We start from the raw sequence: 24,456 nt of genomic DNA, 5'->3' as shown, positions 1-24,456 counted from the left end.
AAATAATTACAATTTAGCATTAATACTGGAGTGATAGATGTGCAGATGATGATGTGCAAGTGGAAATACTGGGTTGCAATGAGCATTTTTTTTAAATAACAATACGGGGATGAGGTAGTTGGCTATTTACAGATGGGCTGTGTACAGGTAGTGATCGGTAAGCTGCTATAACAGATGATGCTTATAGTTAGTGAGGGAAATGTAAGTCTCCAGCTTCATTCTCTTTTGCAATTCATTCCAGTCATTGGCAGCAGAGAACTGGAAGGAAAGGTGGCCAAAAGAGGTGTTGGCTTTGGGGATGACCAGTGAAATATACCTGCTGGAGTGCGTGCTATGGGTGTTGCTATGGCGACCAGTGAGCTGAGATAAGGTGGGACTTTACCTAGCAAAAACTTATAGATGACCTGAAGCCAGTGGGTCTGGCGACGGATATGTAGTGAGGGCTAGCCAACGAGAGCATACAGGTCGCAGTGGTGGATAGTATATGGGGCTTTAGTGACAAAACGGATGGCACTGTGATTGACTACATCCAATTTGCTGAGTAGAGTGTTGGAGGCTATTTTGTAAATGACATCGCCAAAGTCAAGGATCGGACTCCTGTGGAGGGCCTGGCGCAGTGCTCGCTGACACGATCGCCAGGTGTACGGTGTTTCCTCCTACACATTGGTCCGGCTGACTTCCGGGTTAAGTGGGCATTGTGTCAAGAAGCAGTGCGGCTTGGTTGGGTTGTGTTTCGGAGAACGCACAACTCTTGACCTTCGCCTCACCCGAATCCATACGGGAGTTGCAGCAATGAAACAAGACTGTAACCACCAATTGGATACCATCAAAAAGGAGTAAAAAATAAAATATCTGCTAAATATGTGTATGTGACCTATTTGATTGAATTATACATTAAAGAAGATTTGTATTCTGTTACTGTTCTTTGTTGTGAAAAATGGTGTTTTACTGAGAAATTGAAACAAGTAATATGATGCTAATTTACTAAGTCAATGTGTGTGTCATTACTGCAGTGTAACATTAGGGTACTCTTTTCATACTGAACTTGGCCTGAATCCTCCTCATACTCCTGTTATATCCATGACGTCAATAACTCTTTGAGAAAGATTCAAGCAGTCTTGAAAGCTATAACAGCTTGAAGCATAGCGGTATATGGCACTCTCACAGCAGTATATGGCACTCTCACAGCAGTATGTGACACTCTCACAGCGGTATATGGCAGCATGCACTGTCTAAGTCGACATTCATTAACACATTTTAGGGAAGACCCAAATCTATTTTATTATTTATTAAGGCAAGCCAGTTAAAAACAAATTGTTATTTACAATGACGGCCTAGGAACATTGGGTTAACTGCCTTGTTCAGGGGAAGAACGACAGATTTTTACCTTGTCAGCTTGGGGATTTGATCTTGCAACCGTTCGGTTACTGGCCCAACGCTCAGTGGGGTGAAGTAACAACAGTTTATTACTAGAACAGGGGCAGGCAAAACGACAGGTCAAGGCAGGCAGAGGTCAGTAATCCAGATCAGCGTCAAAAGGTATAGAACGGCAGGCAGAGGTCAATAGTCCAGGGCGGTGTGACAAGGTACAGAATGGCAGGGAGGCTCAGGGTCGGGGCAGGCAGTATAGTCAAAACTAGAAAACATCAATTATAGAAAAAGACAGGAGCAAGCGGAAAACCACTGCTAAGCTTGACGGACAAAACGAACCGGCAACAGAGAACACAGGTATAAATACACTGGGGATAATGGGGAAGATGGGTGACACCTGGAGGGGGGTGGAGACAAGCACAAAGACAGGTGAAACAGATCAGGGTGTGACATTTACATTAACAGAATATCTTTCCACTTGACTTTTTGAACCATAAGCCAAACGTCAATAACTACATCTTCAGAGGTAGTGATCTGGAAACACTTTATTCATCGTCATTATATCACATTGAAGGAAGGGGTTGTTTTTACTCCACAAGGTTCTGTTGCTCCACAAGATTATGACTGACCACTACATGCAATTGCCGCAAAATCATCACTATAACCCTGCATATTTACATAGACTTTACATAAGCTGATCTAGTGACTGAGTTATGAGTTGTACTTCACAGCTTGAAAAGGCCATTCCTTCCAATGTCAGTATTGAAAAAGGAGTGAGTGTTATTTGAACAGTACCCTGGTCACTGCAACACACTCAGGTGAGACACAGTTAGTGGACATAACCTGCCTTCTGTAACAGAAGTGATTTTTGACCAACGACACATTCATTTGAATCGAAGCAAGTATACTCTGTATGTCACAAGAGAGCAAGTTGTACAACGTATTCTTGGGTTTGTGGATTACCGGGCCAGGATTTAATTACTTGGTGACACTTTATTTGGATAGTCCCCTATGTTCAAACTCTAAGCAATCTATCATTTTGATTTATCAAGTGTCAACTGCTCTGAATCCCATGCAAGATCCAACAACCACATTTACTAAAAATACTTTCAGCAACTAAGTTGCATGCAGTTGATTATAAATGAAAGTGACAGCTCCAACTGTAGAGCCCTATCCAAACACACTGTTGTTGCCACCTACAGTATTTCATTACATTTTACACATAAATCCCCACATTTTATATAGTGTCAAAGTGTTAGTCCACTCAATAATCTAAGTTAGTCAGATATTTGAAGAAAAACCCATTTACACAACACATGCACACATCTTGATATCAGACTACTTCTGAGGTCTGAAAACATAGAAGAGGAGCGTACGGGGATCTGCAGTGGGGATCTGCAGTGGGGATCTGCAGTGGGGATCTGCAGTGGGGATCTGCAGTGGGGATCTGTAGTGGGGATCTGCAGTGGGGACAGCAGCTAATCTTTAGGAACAGGTATCTGACTGATAGGAACACACTTGTGTCACAGGTAGGATCTGAACCCAGGTTTCCCATAGGAGAAACCACATCTGATAGTTTTAATATATTATTGCATTGACTTGAAGTGCTTAGATAGATAGATAGATAGATAGATAGATAGATAGATAGATAGATAGATAGATAGATAGATAGATAGATATGTACATTTATGTATCCCTTCTAGCCATCTGCTGACTGGGTCAAATGATATCAGCTATTATCTCAATCTATACCAACAATATCAAATTATTGAGCTATAAAAACAAGATGAGGAATGCTTGTTTTTGGCCATTGAAAATAATATCATCCTAAATCAAATTCCCTGATTGTGTAAATACGTCCATCTATAATAGATTAACATAAGTCAGTTATGAGCAATGAGTGTAAAATGACAAAACGATCACCATAATAATATGTTAGGTCAGCATTCAGCATTTAACATTCTGAACACACATTTCTGGGACATACATATATCAACAACAACACTCCTCCAGAACAGTAGAAGATTTCAAATGTTCCTTTAGTACAAGGTTGAATAACTTAGCAGCCTACGACAGCACAGGTTGACATAGCGTTGGCATAGTTCTTGACTCGGATGGTGCGGTATTACGAGGAGGAGGGTTGAAATAGTTTATTTCTTGACTCGGATGGTGAGGTATTACGAGGAGGAGGGTTGAAATAGTTTAGTTCTTGACTCGGATGGTGAGGTATTACGAGGAGGAGGGTTGAAATAGTTTAGTTCTTGACTCGGATGGTGAGGTATTACGAGGAGGAGGGTTGAAATAGTTTAGTTCTTGACTCGGATGGTGAGGTATTACGATGAGGAGGGTTGAAATAGCACTGACATTGTTGTCAACTTGAACGGTGAGGAGGACATGGAGGAGGATGAGAACTACCCTGTGAACTGCTTCTTGTGTCAGTGTGTGTGAGTGACATTAGCTGTCTACGGTGTAAACAAGTGGGGGAAAGTGAACCCAGAAGGATGCAACCACACTGCAGTGTGTGTGTGTGTGTGTGGTTAAACCGGCTCTTCTCTTGCCCATGCATACTGTGAATCTAGGAGGATATAACCACGTGTGTGTGTGTATATTTCATGACATACAATGCATGTTGGTCTGTGTCCTTACACCACAGCGTGTGATCAAACTGACCATTCTCTCTAGCCCATCCAGACCGTCAGCCAAGGTGAATGCAGCCATTCTGCATATTCGTGTGTGTGTGTGTACAGTATACAGTACATGGACGCCCAACCCCCTATGCCAGTGTATAGTCGAATTGGCCCTTCTCCAGCCCGTCCAGGCCGTCTGCCCAGGTGGAGGTGGGCATGCTGCGGTAGGGGTCCAGCAGGATGCGAAAGCACCGCACGATTAGGATGAGGAGGACACCGAAGAGGAAGAGGACCAGGGCGAAGGTGGTCTTCTGCTCCAGGGTCATGGCGGCGACAAGGGCAGTAGCGGCCACTGATGAGGAAGAGGACGAGGAGAGGCGCTGTCCTCCGGCAGAGTGCAGCAGGGAGAGAGGAGAGGTGAAGGGCTCACCCTCCGTCATCCAGGAGGAGAGGTGCTGGACGACTAGGCTACGGGACTCCCACAGGGGGTGCTCTGGCATCCTCATGAAGCCAGCCCCATCCCTCATCCCCTCCAGACGGACCTCATTGTCTAGACAGAAATAGAGAGTGGGGGAGAGGTGGGGAGGGGGTGAGGGAGAGAGAGGGAGGGAGGAAGAGGAGATGGAGGGAAAGAGAGGTGGGAACAGAAAAGGGGAGATAAGGGACAAGAGACAGACAGGGAAAAGAGGTTAGGACAAAAAGACAGACAGCAGTGCGGGGAGAAAGCAAAAGAGGAAAAAAGTGAGCTCAGAGAAAGATAGACAGACAGAGACAGAATCTGTGTAAAACCATTACAGTCAGAACGGGAACAGTATTTTGTTATTCGTCACCTGAACATAAAAATGTTGACTCAACGCGAATATGATGGGCCAAATTTGAGGGATGGTACAGCTTATCTGAAGAACAGACAAACAAAAACAATGTCTTAAGCAAAATTCCAACTACAGTGTGAAATAGTTTTTTGCTTGTGCTGCTGTTTCTATTAGATTTATCTGAAACAAGGAAAAAAGGGAACGCGACAAGGTGTCCCCAGTTACCCAGTTACCCTTTTCGCTTTAATTTTAATAACTTTAAATCGCTGTGAGTCCATATTCTGTGCTGTGCTGAGTAATTTATCTTTAAGTTATTCTAGGATAAATCAACTGTCAAGAACTTGTTTGAAATACGAGTGTCAAGCACTGCAATTTGTCTGACACCTTTTATAGGTTTGACTGGCTCTAGAAAGAAGAAGTAAGACACAATCCACTCTGATACGATTTATACTGAAATAAATCAAACAGACAAAAGCTTAAAAAACTAAATATGGATTCAATTAACAGAAAATGACGTGGAAATTCCTGATGGAAGAAGTTCTATGAGAACTTTCAAGCACCTGAGAACTGCCTCAAAACATCCAAGTTTCTTTTTTAAAATTCATTTTTGCTTTATTTAAATGCCACCTTCGAACTTTGAAAACTGCAAGCTTTGGTGTTTATTTTAGAACTGATTGAATTAACACAAGGACATAGGAAAGTAATTTGACGGAAGCTTAATTGTAAAGTGTATATCTACAAAAGTTATTTTGATTGAAAAGTTTAGTTGTCAAATGCCACCTGCCAGATATGAAGTTGCAGTGAGCGTGAGTGAGTGTCAACTGCTGTTTTCCTCAAATATATATCCTGTCTGAAAAGTCCACAGTTCCCCATGCAGTGCTGCCACTTCTAACATGGTGACCAAAGTCAAGTTGGCAAGTGCAGATTTGGGTGTCAGTAAGTTGTCACAACTGATTCACAGCTTGGATTGAGCTGCGAGGAGTGCAGACTACCTCATGTAGTTACAGTTGAAGTCTGAAGTTTACATACATCTTAGCCAAATACATTTAAACTCAGTTTTTCACAATCCCTGACATTTAATCCTAGTAAAAATTCCCTGTCTTAGGTCAGTTAGGATCACCAGTTTATTTTAAGAATGTCAATAGCAGAGAGAATGATTTATTTCAGCTTTTATTCATTTCATCACATTCCCAGTGGGTCAGACGTTTACATACACTCAATTAGTATTTGGTAGCATTGCCTTTAAATTGTTTAACTTTGGTCAAACGTTTTGGGTAGCCTTCCACAAGTTTCTGAGTCAATAGAATCACCTTTGGCAGTGATTACAGCTGTGAGTCTTTATGGGTAAGTCTCTAAGAGCTTTCCACACCTGGATTGTACAATATTTGTATATTATTATTTGAAAAGTTCTTCAAGCTCTCTCAAGTTGGTTGTTGATCATTGATAGACTGAAATGTTTAAATATTGCCAAACTGTAACTAGGCAACTCAAGAACATTCAATGTTGTCTTGATAAGAAACTCCAGTCTATATTTGGCCTTGTGTTTTTATTGTCCTGATGAAAGGTGAATTTGTCTACCAGTGTCTGTTAGAAAGCAGACTGAACCAGGTTTTCCTCTAGTTGGTTTATTTTTATCCTAAAAAAACTCCCTAGACCTTTCCGATGACAAGCATACCCATAACATGATGCAGCCACCACCATGCTTGAAAATATGAAGAGTGGTACTCATTGATGTGTTGTGTTTCCCCAAACACAACGCTTTGTATTCAGATATAAAAATATTTTTGGGGCTTTTTTTTTGCAGTTTTACTTTAGTGCCTTATTACAAACAGGATGCATGTTTTGGAATATTTTTAATCTGTTCAGACTCATTTTCACTCTGTCATTTAGGTTAGTATTGTGGAGTAACTACAATGTTGGTGATCCATCCTCAGTGTTCTCCTATCACAGCCATTAAACTCTGTGACTGTTTTAAAGACACTATTGGCCTTATGGTGAAATTCCTGAACGGTGTCCTTCCTCTCCGGCAACTGAGTTAGGAAGGACGCCTGTATCTTTGTAGTGACTGGGTGTATTGATACAGCATCCAAAGCGTAACTTCACCATGCTGAAAGGGATAGTCAATGTCTGCTTTTTTATTTTTACCCATCTACCAATAGGTGCATTGGAAAACCTCTCTGGTCTTTGTGGTTGAATCTGATCTTATAGATAATTGTATGTGTGGGGTACAGAGATGAGGTAGTCATTCAAAAATCATGTTAAACACTATTATTGCACACAGAGTGAGTCCAAGCAACTTATTATGTGACTGTTAAGACACATTTTACCCCTAAACTTATTTAGGCTTGCCATTACAAAGGGGTTGAATAGTTACTGCCTCAACACATTTCAGCCTTTCATTTTAATTAGTTAAAATGACAAAAAATATAATTCTACTTTGACATTATGGGGTATTGTGTGTAGACGAGTGACACAAAATCTCAATTTAATCAATTTTCAATTCAGGCAGTAACACAACAAAAAGTGGAAAAAGTCCAGGGGTTGGAATACGTTCTGAAGGCACTGTACCTACATTTACATTACATTTAAGTCATTTAGCAGACGCTCTTATCCAGAGCAACTTACAAATTGGTGCATTCACCTTATGACATCCAGTAGAATAGTCACTTTACAATAGTGCATCTAAATCTTAAAGGGGGGTGAGAAGGATTACTTATCCTATCCTAGGTATTCCTTAAAGAGGTGGGGTTTCAGGTGTCTCCGGAAGGTGGTGATTGACTCCGCTGTCCTGGCGTCGTGAGGGAGTTTGTTCCACCATTGGGGGGCCAGAGCAGCGAACAGTTTTGACTGGGCTGAGCGGGAACTGTACTTCCTCAGTGGTAGGGAGGCGAGCAGGCCAGAGGTGGATGAACGCAGTGCCCTTGTTTGGGTGTAGGGCCTGATCAGAGCCTGGAGGTACTGAGGTGTCGTTCCCCTCACAGCTCCGTAGGCAAGCACCATGGTCTTGTAGCAGATGCGAGCTTCAACTGGAAGCCAGTGGAGAGAGCGGAGGAGCGGGGTGACGTGAGAGAACTTGGGAAGGTTGAACACCAGACGGGCTGCGGCGTTCTGGATGAGTTGTAGGGGTTTAATGGCACAGGCAGGGAGCCCAGCCAACAGCGAGTTGCAGTAATCCAGACGGGAGATGACAAGTGCCTGGATTAGGACCTGCGCCGCTTCCTGTGTGAGGCAGGGTCGTACTCTGCGGATGTTGTAGAGCATGAACCTACAGGAACGGGCCACCTCCTTGATGGCCACCGCCTCGACAGGGTGTTGTCCAGGATCACGCCAAGGTTCTTAGCGCTCTGGGAGGAGGACACAATGGAGTTGTCAACCGTGATGGTGAGATCATGGAACGGGCAGTCCTTCCCCGGGAGGAAGAGCAGCTCCATCTTGCCGAGGTTCAGCTTGAGGTGGTGATCCGTCATCCACACTGATATGTCTGCCAGACATGCAGAGATGCGATTCGCCACCTGGTCATCAGAAGGGGGAAAGGGTGAGAGCGCGTGGTGAGGAGACAGATTCTCGCCACGCCACCTGGTAGGAGCGACCTGTCAGGTAGGACGCAATCCAAGCGTGGGCCGCGCCGGAGATGCCCAACTCGGAGAGGGTGGAGAGGAGGATCTGATGGTTCACAGTATCGAAGGCAGCCGATAGGTCTAGAAGGATGAGAGCAGAGGAGAGAGAGTTAGCTTTAGCGGTGCGGAGCGCCTCCGTGATACAGAGAAGAGCAGTCTCAGTTGAATGACTAGTCTTGAAACCTGACTGATTTGGATCAAGAAGGTCATTCAGAGAGAGATAGCGGGAGAGCTGGCCAAGGACGGCACGTTCAAGAGTTTTGGAGAGAAAAGAAAGAAGGGATACTGGTCTGTAGTTGTTGACATCGGAGGGATTGAGTGTAGGTTTTTTCAGAAGGGGTGCAACTCTCGCTCTCTTGAGGACGGAAGGGACGTAGCCAGCGGTCAGGGATGAGTTGATGAGCGAGGTGAGGTAAGGGAGAAGGTCTCCGGAAATGGTCTGGAGAAGAGAGGAGGGGATAGGGTCAAGCGGGCAGGTTGTTGGGCGGCCGGCCGTCACAAGACGCGAGATTTCATCTGGAGAGAGAGGGGAGAAAGAGGTCAGAGCACAGGGTAGGGCAGTGTGAGCAGAACCAGCGGTGCCGTTTGACTTAGCAAACGAGGATCGGATGTCGTCGACCTTCTTTTCAAAATGGTTGACGAAGTCATCTGCAGAGAGGGAGGAGGGGGGGATTCAGGAGTGAGGAGAAGGTGGCAAAGAGCTTCCTAGGGTTAGAGGCAGATGCTTGGAATTTAGAGTGGTAGAAAATGGCTTTAGCAGCAGAGACAGAGGAGGAAAATGTAGAGAGGAGGGAGTGAAAGGATGCCAGGTCCGCAGGGAGGCGAGTTTTCCTCCATTTCCGCTCAGCTGCCCGGAGCCCTGTTCTGTGAGCTCGCAATGAGTCGTCGAGCCACGGGGCGGGAGGGGAGGACCGAGCCGGCCTGGAGGATAGGGGACATAGAGAGTCAAAGGATGCAGAAAGGGAGGAGAGGAGGGTTGAGGAGGCAGAATCAGGAGATAGGTTGGAGAAGGTATGAGCAGAGGGAAGAGATGATAGGATGGAAGAGGAGAGAGTAGCGGGGGAGAGAGAGCGAAGGTTGGGACGGCGCGATACCATCCGAGTAGGGGCAGTGTGGGAGGTGTTAGATGAGAGCGAGAGGGAAAAGGATACCATGTGTGTTCAGGCTCTGGCCCAAGCCATCCGTTTCTGGGACCAATCAGAAAGGTTACAATGTGTTTGCGTTCTACAAATCGCCGGGGAGGTACTCAGATCCAGACTCATTGCGGAGAAGAAACTAATGTCTATGGGCATGACGTAGCGTTTACCTGGAGCAAGTAGTTTGGGTAGCCTGGGAAGGCTAAAGTCTCTAAAAAAACATCTCTAAACGCCTCTACATTTTAAACATGAATAATTTCACATTCTTCATCATGCAGTCTCTAAAATGGCAGCCAATAGGCAGTGAGTGGGGGACTTTAAGTGAGTGCGTTCTTAAATTCAGGATTATAAAACACAGCGGGAGTTCTTTGCGCTTGGCGCTAATCAAAGACAGGTATGTGGCAGCAGCCTTCTCCAAGCAGATCAATGCCTGGTACATATTTAGTCCTAAAACTGAGGGGCTCAGGCTTGTTCACACTCAGGACACATTAGAAAACAGAGAGACTGGAGAGAGAGGGAGACATAAAGGGAAGGAGAGAGACAGGAGAGCGAGATAGTCAGAGATAAAGAGGGAGAGGAAAGGAGAGAGGCGGCTGATGTATCATCTTCATTCTATTGAAGCACTATCTCTCTCTCTCTCTCTGTCTGTCTCTCTCTCTCTCTCTGTTGAAGAGGACACACACTGACTCACAATCAGACTGCTGCAAATGAAAGAAAATACAATAAACAGATCCATTAAATGTGTCTTATTCTCCGTTCAAACAGTATTGCAGAGGAACAAAACAGTTTAGGTCTGTAACGATGAGGGATAAACAAGAGTCTGTGGCAGCCGCATTAGACTTGCGCTTCCAACATTTGATTTGATCTGTTGCAAAGCAATCTGTTGGCTTTGGTTTAGTGCGGCATCGGTGATTGTTTGGAGAGCTATTTTTCAGTCAGAGCTGGAGGTAGAGAGCTGTATATATCAATGCCTTGGTGAATGAATGAATGACTAATAAAGCAGTCTTGCGGAAGGGTTCCTGTGTGCCAGGGATTCTAGAAATATTCAGTCAGTGGTGATAGTCTCCAGTCTTTGAAACATCTGGTGCAGAAATTCAGAGCTATACATTAGCCTAGACACACACTGGGAAAAACAATGCTAGCATTGTTGTACAGTAGAAGTCGACCCAACTGGAACTTAACCTACACACATACACGCAACTGCACACACACACACACACACACGCACGCGCACGCACACACACACACACACACACACACACACACACACACACACACGCACCTGTACATGTTCCCGTACACACACCCGCACACACACACGCACGTGTACACGCACCCGCACACACGCACCTGTACACACACCCACACACACGCACACACGCACGCACGCACGCACGCACACACAAACACACACATACACCTACACATGCACCCACAAACACACACAAATACTCAGGCATTGAGGTACTGGTGCAATGCAGTAAACAGAGCACAATTCTTTCAGAAACAGGGAAAAGCTGTCAGAAAGAGCGTTAGAACACAACGGTGGAATATCCTTGACAGGTAGTTCAATTTATGGAGCTACTTCAGTGATGTCCCTCTGAGCGGCTCGGTGTCAATGTCGATGTACAGTAGCTGAGGATTTTGTCTTTCAGATCGGGAGTCATATAGATTACTCACAATACCTGAGGCTTGAAATTCAAGTCATTTCTCTCTCTCCACTCTCGCTCACTTTGCAGAAAAGGGAAATTCTAAAGTCCACCATCCAATTCACTTTATCAGCAAGAACTGACTTTTCTGACATTAGAACAAGTGAGCATAAAGCATTACACAGCGCATTACAGGAAGCACAATACCAGTCACACACCATTTAACGTATGAACAGGCCCATCATGGGAAGTACAACTGCTTCTAGATATCACTCTGCAGTTGAATTAATATACACTATAGACCATCTCTTAATGGAAACAGTGAATTGGTTCCAAGGATAGCTACAGACACGTGGTTGCTGTTCTGAGAGCACGTACGTATATTCCTTATGCCAGGGGTGTTCTATCTGCAGAGTACGGGTGTGGGTGCAGGCTTTTCTTCCAGCCAAGCAGGAAGACATAATTGTTGACTGAAGATAATGATTAGTTCTATGTCAAATCGGATGTGTTGACGCTTGTCTGGAACAAAGCCTGCCCTCCCACCAGCTCTCTGTGGATATAACTCTCAAAAGAGTGATGGGAATGTTGAGGAAACCCTTTAATCCACTATTGAATAAGAGGGAAGCTGCAAGTTCTCCACACTAAAAATCAATGTTCCTAGCAGAATTGTCAGAGTCTCTATTGAAACCAATTTACAATGAAGCTTTTTCTTGAACCCATTTCCCTCCTTGTTGTATGCATTGTCTCTGTCAGTGTCAGAGGGTGATTTGACTGGCTCTGGAGTCTGGTTGTGTCTGTCCTGTCCATCTTGCTCAACCAACCATGAGCTTCCCCCTACGAACTAAAAGAAGAAACCACAGCTAGACCCTGTCTGCAGACACCGAGCTTCCCCCTACGAACTAAAAGAAGAAACCACAGCTAGACCCTGTCTGCAGACACCGAGCTTCCCCCTACGAACTAAAAGAAGAAACCACAGCTAGACCCTGTCTGCAGACACCGTGTTTGGAACGCTAACAAAGTGTTGTTCTTAGAACCTGTTTTTATTGTTTCCCCCTGGGCAGATCATTATGGAAACCAACCATTGTTTGATGGTCAGGCTATGCTGTATCGAAGTTAGTTTGATTGTTACAACGTATCGTATAAAAGGTATAGGTATTTAAGAATGGTTCCTGCAATACGAACCAAGCATTTCCAAAACAATCCGTAATGTTAGTCAGTGACCTTTAATTCAACCTTATTTTAAGCTGAAGAGAAATATCACTTAACATTCTGAGAACATTCTATGTTTGTCTGAGATTCTTCCTCCCAGCTCTCTGTTGCCTCGGTGGGAAGATTCTCTTCTGTGTGACAGTAGTGGGCTCTTAAACGGTGACATGGTGTCATACAGCCGCCATTGTGGGCAGACAGGGATCAGCTGTGTGTCTGTGACATTTGATTAGCTGTTCAGGAGTCTTATAGCTTGGGGGTAGAAGCTGTTAAGAAGCCTTTTGGAACTAGACTTGGCACTCTGGTACCGCTTGCCGTGTGGTGGAAAAGAGAACAGTGTATGACTAGGGTGGCTGGAGCCTTCCTCTGAAACCACCTGGTATAGAGGTTCTGGATGGCAGGAAGATTGGCCCCAGTGATGTACTGTAAACTCTAAGCAGGGTTGTCACATGCCTTTTACTGAGGAGTTGCTTCCGGCTGGCCACTCTACTATAAAGGCCTGATTGGTGGAGTGCTGCAGAGATTGGTGACCTTCTGGAAGGTTCTCCCATCTCCACAGAGGAACTCTGGAGCTCTGTCAGAGTGACCATTGGGTTCTTGGTCACCTCCCTGACCAAGGCCCTCCCCCGATTACTCAGTTTGTCCGGGTGGCCAGCTCTTGAGTCTTGGTGGTTCCAAACTTCTTCCAATTAAGAATGATGGAGGCCACTGCGTTCTTGGGGACCTTCAATGCGGCAGACACAATCCTGTCACTGAGCTCTGCGAACCATTCCTTCGACCTCATGGCTTGGTTTTTGCTCTGACATGCAGTGTCAACTGTGGGACCTTACATAGACAGATGTGTGCCTTTTAAAATCATATCCAAATAAAATGAATTTACCACAGATGGACTCCAATCAAGTTATAGAAACATCTCAAGGGATGATTAATGGAAACAGGATGCACCTGAGCTCAAATTTGAGTCTCATAGCAAAGGGTCTGAAAACTTATGTAAATAAGGTATTTCTGTTTTTTATTTGTAATACATTTGCAAAAATGTATTAACAAAAATTTTTGCTTTGTAATTATGGGGTATTGTGTGTAGATTGATTAAGGAGACAAAATAATTTAAATATTTTTTTAATAAGGCTGTAACGTAACAAAAATGTTGAAAAAGGGAAGGGGTCTGAATACTTTCCGAATGCACTGTATCCTTTGCTAGTTAGTGAGTTCTTAGCCCAGTTATAGATCAAATTAAATCAAATTGTACTTCCCGAATAAAACAGGTGTAGTAGACCTTACCTTGAAATGCTTACTTACAAGCCCTTAACCAACAATGCAGTTCAAGAAATAAATTAAGAAAATATTTACTAAATAAACTCAAGTAAAAATGTTATAAAAAGTAACATAACAATAAGAAGGCTATATACAGGGGGTACCGGTACCGAGTCAATGTGCGGGGTTGCAGGTTAGTCAAGGTAATATGTACATGTAGGTAGGGGCATAGATAATAAACAGCGAGTAGCAGCAGTGTAAAAGGGGGGTCAATGTAAATAGTCCGGTGGCCATTTGATTCATTGTTCATCAGTCTTATGGCTTGGGGGTAGAAGCTGTTGAGGAGCCTTTTGGACCTAGACTTGGTGCTCCGGAACCGCTTGCCGTGTGGTAGCAGAGAATAGTCTATGACTTGGGTGACTAGAGTCTTTGACAATCTTTTGGGCCTCCCTATGACACCGCCTAGTGTATAGGTACTGGATTGCAGGAAGCTTGGCCCCAGTGATGTACTGGGCCGTACGCACTACCCTCTGTTGCGCCTTACAGTCAGATGCGGTGCAGTTGTCACACCAGGTGGTGATGCAACCGGTCAGGATGCTCTCGATGAGGATATGAGGACCCATGCCAAATCATTTCAGTCTCCTGAGGGGGAAAAGGTGTTGTCGTGTCCTCTTCACCACTGTCTTGGTGTGTTTGGACCATGATAGTTCATTGGTGACGTGGACACCAGGGAACTCTCGACCCAATATTATCAGCAATAGGGGAGTGATTGCTTCCTACAAGAGCACAAAATGTGTACATTTTTGAAAAACAAGTCAGGTAAAGAGCTTTGTCAGGTAAAAATACAGTGTTGTATTTTGAGGCAGGCTTGAATAAGCTTAGTAGCCAACAGGCAGAGGGCAGCATAATGTGTCTGATTCTCTGTAATAATGGTATGGGAATAATAAAGCACTGCATTTTGTACAGTGGTTTCTTGCATCAAACACCACAACAAAAGTGTGTGGATAGTGGATAAACAGGTTAATGTCAAGCCCTGCATGTTTTTTTCTCATGGAATGTAGGCCTACATTGAACACCACACATTTGGCTGCTGCTGTGGCTGAATGATAGAACAGCTCTTTCCATGTTACAATGGGATGCATGTTTTCCATTGTTTTTGATGGTAGGACACTCTGGAAGGACATTATGATCAAATAGCCACAGTAGCCTACTTGGTCATTGTTAAAACTGTAACTTAAAGTCGGTACAGCCTCAGTGTTCGCATTAAATGTGCCTTTGAAGTTGCACAGAATTTTCACAACATTCAAGTTTGCTCAGCAGACCTGAAATTTGCCCTGTTCTGAAAAAATGTTGAACAGTCATAATCAAAAATGGTGTAATATCAAAGATTAAAAATAATTTATCTGTTAAACTATTATGAAACCACAATGCCTTAGAGACACACAAAATAAGTTTATATCCATAACATATTCCTATAGGGCCAGATTTAGATTTCCGAAATTAAGCCTTATCTTACGCATGTCTTTCCTACACACTTCGCAGTAGTTGCTATTCAGACTTACCTTATGAAGGTGCGTAACGGGCTTTGCAGGCATGGTTCCCTTGCGCGCACAGGAGAAAACCTTCCCACTTGCCTGCCAACAGATTTTCTTGTGGAGTTTTCATTCAATAGGTTTTTAAGTACATTTATCTTAAGCCATCCCTTTAAATACAGTGTACCTTTTAGTTTGAATTTTGTCTACAGACTTAAAAGAAAATATTGAGAGAATGGGTTCAGAATATTAGGGATCAATTAAACATTTAAATATTCCTATTTCGGCAGCAATTGGTAGATGGAAAAATACTCTGATCTTGTAGATTATTTAGGGCTAGGAAAGTATTTTCAAATCATAAAAAACAGGTTATGGATATAAAAGAAAGAAAATGGTGTTCGCACAAAAGAAAGAAAATGGTGTTTTGATTCATTCTGAAAATTGCTACATTCAGTTCTTTAACACATGGTAATATTGGAAGATTAGTGTACGTATAATTATAATAGGGAGAATAGTGTACAATAATAGGCTTTACCCTCGTCTATTGCCTGCACTAACCAAGGAACTGTGTGATGACACAGTCAAGTATTGTGCCATGAGTCAGGTTCAAACTGCTTGGTCTGCACCAAGCGCTCCGCTTCATAATGATTGAATTAGCCTACATGTATTTTTATATATTATCCTCAGCAACAACCACATGGCTGTGACAGCGTTTACAGAGGAAGCAAATTAAGGTAAACAAAACAATGGAATTAAATGGAATTATAATGTAGGCTATACCAACTAAAGGGAACTAACAGTAAATTGAATATGTTTTGTTATTAGGCCTACTGACGGTCGATACTGATAGTGACTAATATTTAACATGATAGAAACAGGAAACAGAGAAAGTCACGGTAACCTATAATTAAGACATTCAAGGGTACTCATCCCTGCAAGTTAAAAGGCTGTACAATTGAAATTCTGCACAATGGCACAGCGTTTCATAAACTACTGTGGGAAAGTTTATATGTTGATTTGCTTCAGTTTGCTGCCATATGACTGGTTTCACATTTGTCTCCAGCGATTATAAGGTCAAATAGATCTAAAATAAGTGTAATTTATTACACAATTCCCTTATCTAAGCAGATTACTCATTTACCTAGCTCTTATCAATAGCTCTTATCAAGTTAGAAAGGACAGTGCATGGGGAATGGTGTAATTTCTATAGGAAAAAATGTAGTTGGCGCTATTTCCACGTGGAACTGGTAGGTTTGCTAGACCTTATTCATTGTACCCTCACGTGTAAAGATGATGGAATTATTAGGACATTAAGTCAAGATCAGAATAAGGCGTATCTGTAGACACGCCTTCATTTATTGGACCTGCACACAAAAACAAATAGCAGGTGAACAGCACGCTATTCTCACGCTTATGTTCAAGGTCAGAATACGCAGAGAGAGAAAAGTGCATTATGTTCCATTTACGCGGTTGGAATCGGGTCCATAGCGAAATGCTTATTAAAATGCAACAGGGGATCTGTGAAAAGGGTACGCCTGGAGACAGACCGACCTGCTGCAGGAACATTTGCTCAAGACATCACAAGGGAACACGGGCAGAGAAAGTACAACTTGAAAGACCTTGGAGAGGGACTTAATGCAATATGTACTGTCAGAGTAATGCAATAATGGTATGTGTGTTCTTGTATTACATTTTGCCTGTTAGAGGGCATTGTCATGACTGTTGTCAGCAAACTCCTATAAGAAATATTATAAATGGTTTTATTGTTAAATTCATACTCTCGTATAGGGGGTAATAAGTATGTTCATAAATCATATGTTTTTTACATTTCAGCAGACACTCTAATCCAGAGCAATTTGGGTTAAGTACCTTGCTCAAGGGCACATCAACAGATTTTTCACCTATTCAGCATCTTAACCACTAGGGTACTTAATAAGAGCACAGTGAAGTGTTCTTGTTTTTCTTTCTACTCTTTGTGTAGGAAAAAACCTTACACAACTGACCATGAGTGCACTTATTAATCACATAGATTCGACTGAGAATGATTGTTAATTGACTACAGCAATAACCAAGCCAGCAAAGATCCATTCCATCGATTTTAACCTTTAAAATCAATATTCATTTGGACCGTGAGAGGAGACTTCAGCATTAAGTAATTGATGTTTCATGGGTTAAAATATCCTGCCTTTCCTTGTCTGTGAACAAATGCCACACACACACACACACACACACACACACACACACACACACACCTATATCTAGCCACTCCATGCCTCACAATCACACACACTCTTGTTTTTCTTCTTCCTCCTTTTTAATTATCCGTTAATCACAATGTTTAACTAAACAAATCATTCCCAAACCCATGTGAGCAAACTGATCAAATCAAATTTGATTGTATTACTCTATATTACATGACTATATCATAATGTGTCTGTCTGTCTGTCTGTCTGTCTGTCTGTCTGTCTGTCTGTCTGTCTGTCTGTCTGTCTGTACCTGGGTATGGGATGGGGTGTTACTGGGGTGGAGCTGGGATGGGGGTGGTGCTGGGGTGGGGTGGTGATGGGGCTGGGGTGTGGGTGGGGCTGGGGTGTGGGTGGTGAGTGGGGCTGGTGATGGGTGGGGCTGGGGTGGGGCTGGGGTGGGCTGGTGATGGGTGGGGCTGGGATAGGGGTGGTGGGTGGGGCTGGTGGGGGGGCTGGGGTAGGGGTCGGGGTGGTGATGGGTGGGGCTGGGGTGGGGTGGTGGTGGGTGGGGCTGGGGCTGGGGTGGTGTGGGTGGGGCTGGTGATGCCTGGGGGTGGGGCTGAGGAATACAGAGGGGAGGAAATAGAACACACAAAAAATCTGATCTTTTCAATGCCTGCATAAGCATTTGACGTCAATTTTTATTTATTTAACTAGGCAAGTCAGTTAAGAACAAATTCTTATTTCCAATGATGGCCTACCCCGGCCAAACCCTAACGATGCTGGGCCAATTGTGCGCCGCCATATGGGACTCCCATTTCCCGTCGGGTGTGATACAGCCTGGAATCAAACCAGGGTTTGTAGTGATGCCTCTAGCACTGAGATGCAGCGCCTTAGAATGCTACGCCTCTCGGGAGCCCCTACTGAACCACATCAACATAATATAATAATCTTGTAATATGCGTATGCCCGCGCAGAATATGTTATAATCACAGCTAATCATGTCAGATTTCAATGCTTGTCCACGCTGAAATATACTTGAGATTGAAATATTGCATGATTTTCGAAACTTGCCAAGCAGTCCATGCATTGTCTGTCTGCTGTGAGCTGTAACTCGACAGTCTATGGAGTTCAAACCTAGGCTTTGATTTGACTGCTGATCCGGGAACTCACCAGGGGACATAATCTTCCGCTCTGAGATGTGTTCTCATAAACAGATTATCTCGAGTTACGATAATAGTATTGTTAATATAGTTACATGAAGACATGGCTAAAGGTCAATCAGATTTGTGAACATAATCCCTAGCTGTGTGTTGCCGCTTTCCATGTTGTCTATTGTCTGTAGCTTGTGAGGTGTGGAAACACTTTGTTGCTTTTATGGATTTTGTCTTGTTGCTTTTTGTACTGTCTGTGTGGTTGAAAATTTGCCGGCTGGTTAAAACCGGTACATTTACTGAAACGTTGATTAATGTGCACTGTCCCTGTAAAAAAATCAAATAAACTCAAACTGTTAACTTGGTGCGCTGTAAATGGTTAAAGACTTTGGACTCATGTTTATCAAAGTGTTGCAGGAGTGGAAGTGATTGTTATCTGCAGCCTCACTGGAACTGTGATCAAAGTACATTCACACAGGGCACTGGTGCTCTCAGGAAAGTTGCACTTGTTCGCGCAGTCACGTTGTGAACAACTTTGGGAAAAGGACAGAAAAGGTTGACGGGATGAAGCAAGAAAAGACTCAGATGAAGGATTTCCTGGAGAATATCAGTGTTCTGCAAGCGGTGCTGACACTCCCCCTCTTAGGTCCGGCGTGTATTGGGTTGATGGTGTACCTTATGTTTACGTCTCTGTGGCTGCTGCCTACTCTCTACTTCATATGGCAGTTAAAGGACCGGCACACACCTGAAAGAGGGGGTAGGAGAACTGCATTTGTGAGAAACTGGAAAGTGTGGAAGCTCGTAAGGGACTACTTCCCAATGAAGTTGGTGAAGACAGCGGAGTTGAACCCAAACAAGAACTACATCTTAGGGTGTCATCCACATGGGGTCTTGAGTGTCGGAGCCTTTACTACTTTCACCACGGAGGCCTGTGGCTTTATGGACCTCTTCCCTGGGGTGCGCTCCTGTCTCTGCATCCTGAGTGGCCTCTTCAAGATCCCCCTCTACAGGGAATATGTCATGGCCACAGGTTGTTGTCCAGTCAGCAAGCCCAGTCTCAAGCACCTTTTGTCTAAAAGTGGGAAAGGCAATGCGCTGGTGATTATTATAGGGGGTGCTGCTGAGTCTCTGCTGAGTGTGCCTGGGGTCAACGCTGTGGTTATGAAGCAGAGGAAAGGCTTCGTCAAGGTGGCCCTGGAGTTTGGGGCTGACCTGGTGCCCGTCTACTCGTATGGGGAAAACGATATGTTCCGCCAGGTGATCTTCTCAGAAGGCAGTGTGGGCTGGAGGTTACAGCAACTCTGTAAGAAGATCATGGGCTTTGCCCCTTGTCTGTTCATGGGTGAACGCTGGTTCTGGATGCCTTACCACTGCCCAGTCACCATTGTCGTGGGTAGTCCTATCCCAGTGCCAACGAGGCCTTCTCCCACTCAGGAGGAGGTGGACCACTATCATGGCCTATACATGGAGTCCCTGGTCAAGCTCTTCAATGAGCACAAAGTCAGCTGTGGACTCTCAGACAGCCACGAGCTGCTGATCACATAAGCCAATCATTTTGACAACGTGAATGAGGTGATTTGTCATGGTGTCCTTCTGTCTGTACTGTAGCCCACCGATCTCCACAGTGAGTATGTTTACACGCACGGTAATAATTATATATTAACTGATCATATCGATGATATACTGATTACGACAGTACTGTGAGTTTGGCAGTAGTCATGATTATCTTAATCGGCGTAAAGTCATAAACGAAGCATAAACGGACTAAAATACCTATATTTTTTTGCAATCTTTTGAATTATTTGGATACCTTATTCAGAGATCCTGTGGTGTAGTTGATCTGCACATGTGCTATCATCATGTATCTAAGAAATAGGTTTCACATACAAACTCTATATTTCTGAAGTCAGAATCAAATAGGCTTCCCAAAAAATGATATGATTGCTGTGATAGGACCTTCATTTTTATTGGTCATTTTTCTACATTTCTTTATGTCCCATCAAGCACCCTTATTATCAGCTGTCCATGTAAACAGGATGTTTAGGGAATTATTTCTTCTTGCAAATCCTAACAATGTTTTAATCAAATTATTATATTAAATCAGAGTATTTACAACGATCCTATTACTGAATGCATGTTAACATACTCATGAGACTACTTGAATGAAAGCATTCCAACCCAGTATCTGTCCCAATCATTGATCCCTGGATCCACCAAGCTGCCTGTCTAATTGACGCATCGCTTTGACTGCATTTACTGTAAGAATGAATTCAAGGGGAAATTGTATGTGGTTTTATATGTAGCAATAATTTAACCATGAATCTGAATACCTTTAAGATCCACTCAATTTCATAACAAACAGTAATTGATTGTGTGACTTAGGATTTATGAAGAAATACTGTGCTTACATGTTGAGTATAATCAATGAGAATTTGTAGCCACCAGCAGCACCTGAGCAATGTTAATCAGGGATCATAACATTCTTTCAAGTATAACAGTTGACTTTGAATAACTTGTGCAGTAGAGCTGCCGTATACTGACTATTTGCAATACAGTAATATATAGAAATGATGTGTTTCTGCTGATATGTATTTGAATAAATGTGGCTTGTGGTGAGGGTTCACTTTGACCACAGGATTTTGCCACAATGTATGAATTAATTTAATCCTTCCTGTGAACTGCAAAGTGGATACAGATAGCGGTAGTGAGAGGTTTTGGACATGAACAGAGGAGGAGTGTCTTTCAGTGCTATGATTCACAAGCTGTAGAGATCTATCATAACATTTCAATATTTCTCTCTCATCACATACACATATTAGGCTCTTCCCTACAGGACAAAGTAGTTGTTACCCAACTATGCCAATCATTTTTGACATGGAAAATGAATCTAGATTTAAAATACACTACCGTTCAAAAGTTTGGAGTCACTTAGAACTGTCCTTGTTTTTGAAAGAAAAGCACATTTTTTGTCCATTAAAATAACATCAAATTGATTAGAAATACAGTGTAGACATTGTTAATGTTGTAAATGACTATTGTAGCTGGAAACAGGTGATTTCTTTATGGAATATCTACATAGGCGTACAGAGGTCCATTATCAGCAACCCATCACTCCTGTGTTCCAATGGCACGTTGTGTTAGTTAATCCAAGTTTTTCATTTTAAAAAGGCTAATTAGTCATTAGGAAACCCTTTTGCAATTATGTTAGCACAGCTGAAAACTACTGTTCTGATTAAAGCAGCAATAAAACTGGCCTTCTTTAGACTAGTTGAGTATCTGGAGCATCAGCATTTGTGGGTTTGATTACGGCTCACAATGGCAAGAAATAAAGCACTTTCTTCTGAAACATGTCAGTCTATTCTTGTTCTGAGAAATGAAGACTATTCCATGTGAGAAATTGCCAAGAAACTGAAGATCTCGTACAACGCTGTGTACTACTCCCTTTACAGAACAGCGAAAACTGGCTCTAACCAGAATAGAAAGAGGAGTGGGAGGCCCCGGTGCACAACTGAGAAAGAGGACAAGTACATTAGAATGTCTAGTTTGAGAAACAGACACCTCACAAGTTCTCAACTGGAAGCTTCATTAAATAGTACCCGCAAAACACCAGTCTCAACATCAACAGTGAAGAGGTGACTTCGGGATGCTGGCCTTCTAGGAAGAGTTCCTCTGTCCAGTATCTGTGTTCTTTTGCCCATCTTAATCTTTTATTTTTATTGGCCAGTCTGAGATATGGCTTTCTCTTTGCAACTCTGCCTAGAAGGCCAGCATCCCGGAGATCATTCATGAAAACCAGCTTCAGAGTGCTCAGGACCTCAGACTGCGGCGAAGATTCACTTTCAAAGGTGCTTCAACAAAGTACTGAGTAAAGGTTCTGAATACTTATGTAAATGTATTATTTCAGTTTTCTATTTTTAATACATTTGCAAAAATGTCTAAAAAACAGTTTTTCCTTTGTCATTATGGGATATTGTGTGTAGATTGATGAGGGTAAAAAAATGATTTATTCCATTTTAGAATAAGGCTGTAACATAACAAAATGTGGAAAAAGTCAAGGGGTCTGAATACTTTCCGAATGCACTGTAGACAATGTAAACCATGTTAGCCATTGTGTAGCATTTAGAGCAGAACAAAAGCTGGCCACTCTACTAGACAGCTTAATGTCATGTGTGGTGACAGGTTTTAATTATAAATATGATTCTGCCTCAGTGCTGGACCAAACACACATCCATGTGTGCCCTATAACATGTTCAAATCTAAATCATTGCAGTTTTCTGTCATCAAAGCACACATACATATAAAAATACATCGATAGATATAAATATATACTACAATAGCCTACTGGTATTCAGTATCTTGAAATGTTCTGCACCTGGTCATACAACATACTTGTCTTTACGCAGGTCATCAATAGACCATCAAATACAAATGAATACATACATCTAAAAACAGACGAAAAATAATTACATTTATAATATGCAGAAGATTCATTCAGAAGTCCAGAGGGCTTACAGGCTACTGTTAAATAGATTTAGAATTGGAATTTTATGCAGTAGCCTATGGAAATGCGACCTCATCAAATCAAGGTGCTTCTAATGAATATTGGAATTAAATATTAAAAAATACCATTTAAAAGTTAGTCACAACAAACAGGCTAACACCCAATGCAACACTTAAAACATATAGCCTAGTCACAGGTGTAGGCTACAATATCAAATGTAACGACACATTAATTTAGGTGGCGATTTAACCTTCAGCCTATAATAACCTATAGTTATAGCCATTTTCTGTTCCACCTACTGAGGTGACCTCACCACAAGCATATGCTCATTCACTCAACAAGTGAAAAGCCGATATCGATGCCGACGACCCTGTCACAGGCAATCAGACACTACTGGAGAGTATCTTCTCAATACACAAAACAAACAACGAAATCTTTGAGAAATTAACAGGAAAAATAAGAAAATATTCACAACTATTTAGGTGAAAACATTGAGTTTATACCTTTGTCTCCCTGCGAGAACGTCGGATCCATTCCCAGAGTTACACAGGGAACCAGAGGGTTTCGCCCATTCTACCTTCCCCTCTCCCCTTCAATATCAGCACATATTGAAAAGACAAGACAAGGACGAAAAGGAAGAAATGTTGTGAATAAAAGGTTAACTTGGGTCTTCAAAAATGGTAACAATGCAGTCCTCGGTTCAATTAAATTGGCAATGCAGGGAGACTGGCTCCAACCGCTCGGCGCACATCGTTGCGCGTCTGCTGTGTGTGCTAGAGTTTATGGACTCAACTGGTAGAGGAAATCACCGGGTTCCCCCATACACACTCCATCATACAGCTAGGAAGGGAGGGGCACCCATACTGAATTTGCGCCAGTGATGCGTTTTTTAAATAGATTTTTCTAGAGCAACAATTGGAAAGTATTGTTCTATTTTTTAAATAGCGAATAAATATATATATTTTTGGTTTGTATTTGATTAGGACTATATATTTCTCATTGATAGGATTCTACTGATATAGGCCTATAAATCCATGGAAGATGGTCATCAATCAAATACATGTCTATGACGGAGTCAGTGAAATTACGCACAGCTTTCTCAAAATACAGTATGTCAGTCTATGGATATTTTTCGATTGATAAAACACTGTCAAAACCATTTTTACACATTTTTACAAAACGGAGGCTTAAATGTATTATTGGACTCAAACCATTTCTGGACACAATAAATCCTCAGGGAGATTATGTCATCAGCATATGTTCTCACATTGAGTGGGCGAAGCAAATCAATTTCCTGATTTGATATAAAAATCTTTAGAAGCAATAATCCTCTCATATAGATATCTAAGCAGATGAGAATAGTCTCCAGATATCTTATACCCCTTCTCTCTGTATAATTATCCATCCATTA

The 24,456-nt window shown here is 42.7% G+C and overlaps 3 protein-coding genes across 3 annotated transcripts in view; 2 read left to right on the top strand and 1 right to left on the bottom strand.

Annotated features, from left to right (window-relative positions):
* The window catches only part of LOC118387281 (E3 ubiquitin-protein ligase MARCHF3-like), a 441,656-nt gene that overhangs the window by 176,978 nt on the left and 240,222 nt on the right, over positions 1-24,456 (top strand). The gene's annotated exons all lie outside the window — the stretch shown is intronic.
* Positions 1,901-24,173, bottom strand: LOC118387286 (cortexin-3). Its single transcript, XM_035775474.2, has 2 exons — positions 23,549-24,173; positions 1,901-4,548 (listed from the first exon to the last, which is right to left on the bottom strand). The coding sequence occupies exons 1-2, from the start codon at positions 23,577-23,579 to the stop codon at positions 4,145-4,147; spliced, it is 435 nt and encodes a 144-aa protein (XP_035631367.1). The 5' UTR covers positions 23,580-24,173; the 3' UTR covers positions 1,901-4,144.
* On the top strand, positions 18,030-21,890 carry LOC118387285 (diacylglycerol O-acyltransferase 2-like). The gene has a single exon (XM_035775473.2). It carries the CDS (start codon positions 19,109-19,111, stop codon positions 20,087-20,089), a length of 981 nt encoding a protein of 326 aa, XP_035631366.1. The 5' UTR covers positions 18,030-19,108; the 3' UTR covers positions 20,090-21,890.

The sequence above is a fragment of the Oncorhynchus keta genome, chromosome 9 (genome assembly GCF_023373465.1).
Source record: "Oncorhynchus keta strain PuntledgeMale-10-30-2019 chromosome 9, Oket_V2, whole genome shotgun sequence".
Lineage (NCBI taxonomy): Eukaryota > Metazoa > Chordata > Actinopteri > Salmoniformes > Salmonidae > Oncorhynchus > Oncorhynchus keta.
This window is presented reverse-complemented; position numbering and strand designations above follow the sequence as displayed.

Coding starts and splice junctions, on each gene's coding strand:
- LOC118387285 (XM_035775473.2), top strand. CDS start 19,109: ATGAAGCAAGAAAAGACTCAGATGAAGGATTTCCTGGAGAATATCAGT.
- LOC118387286 (XM_035775474.2), bottom strand. CDS start 23,579: ATGGATCCGACGTTCTCGCAGGGAGACAAAG. Junction 4,549..23,548: donor GTTCTCGCAGGGAGACAAAG/GTATAAACTCAA, acceptor ATTTCTGTCTAG/ACAATGAGGTCCGTCTGGAG.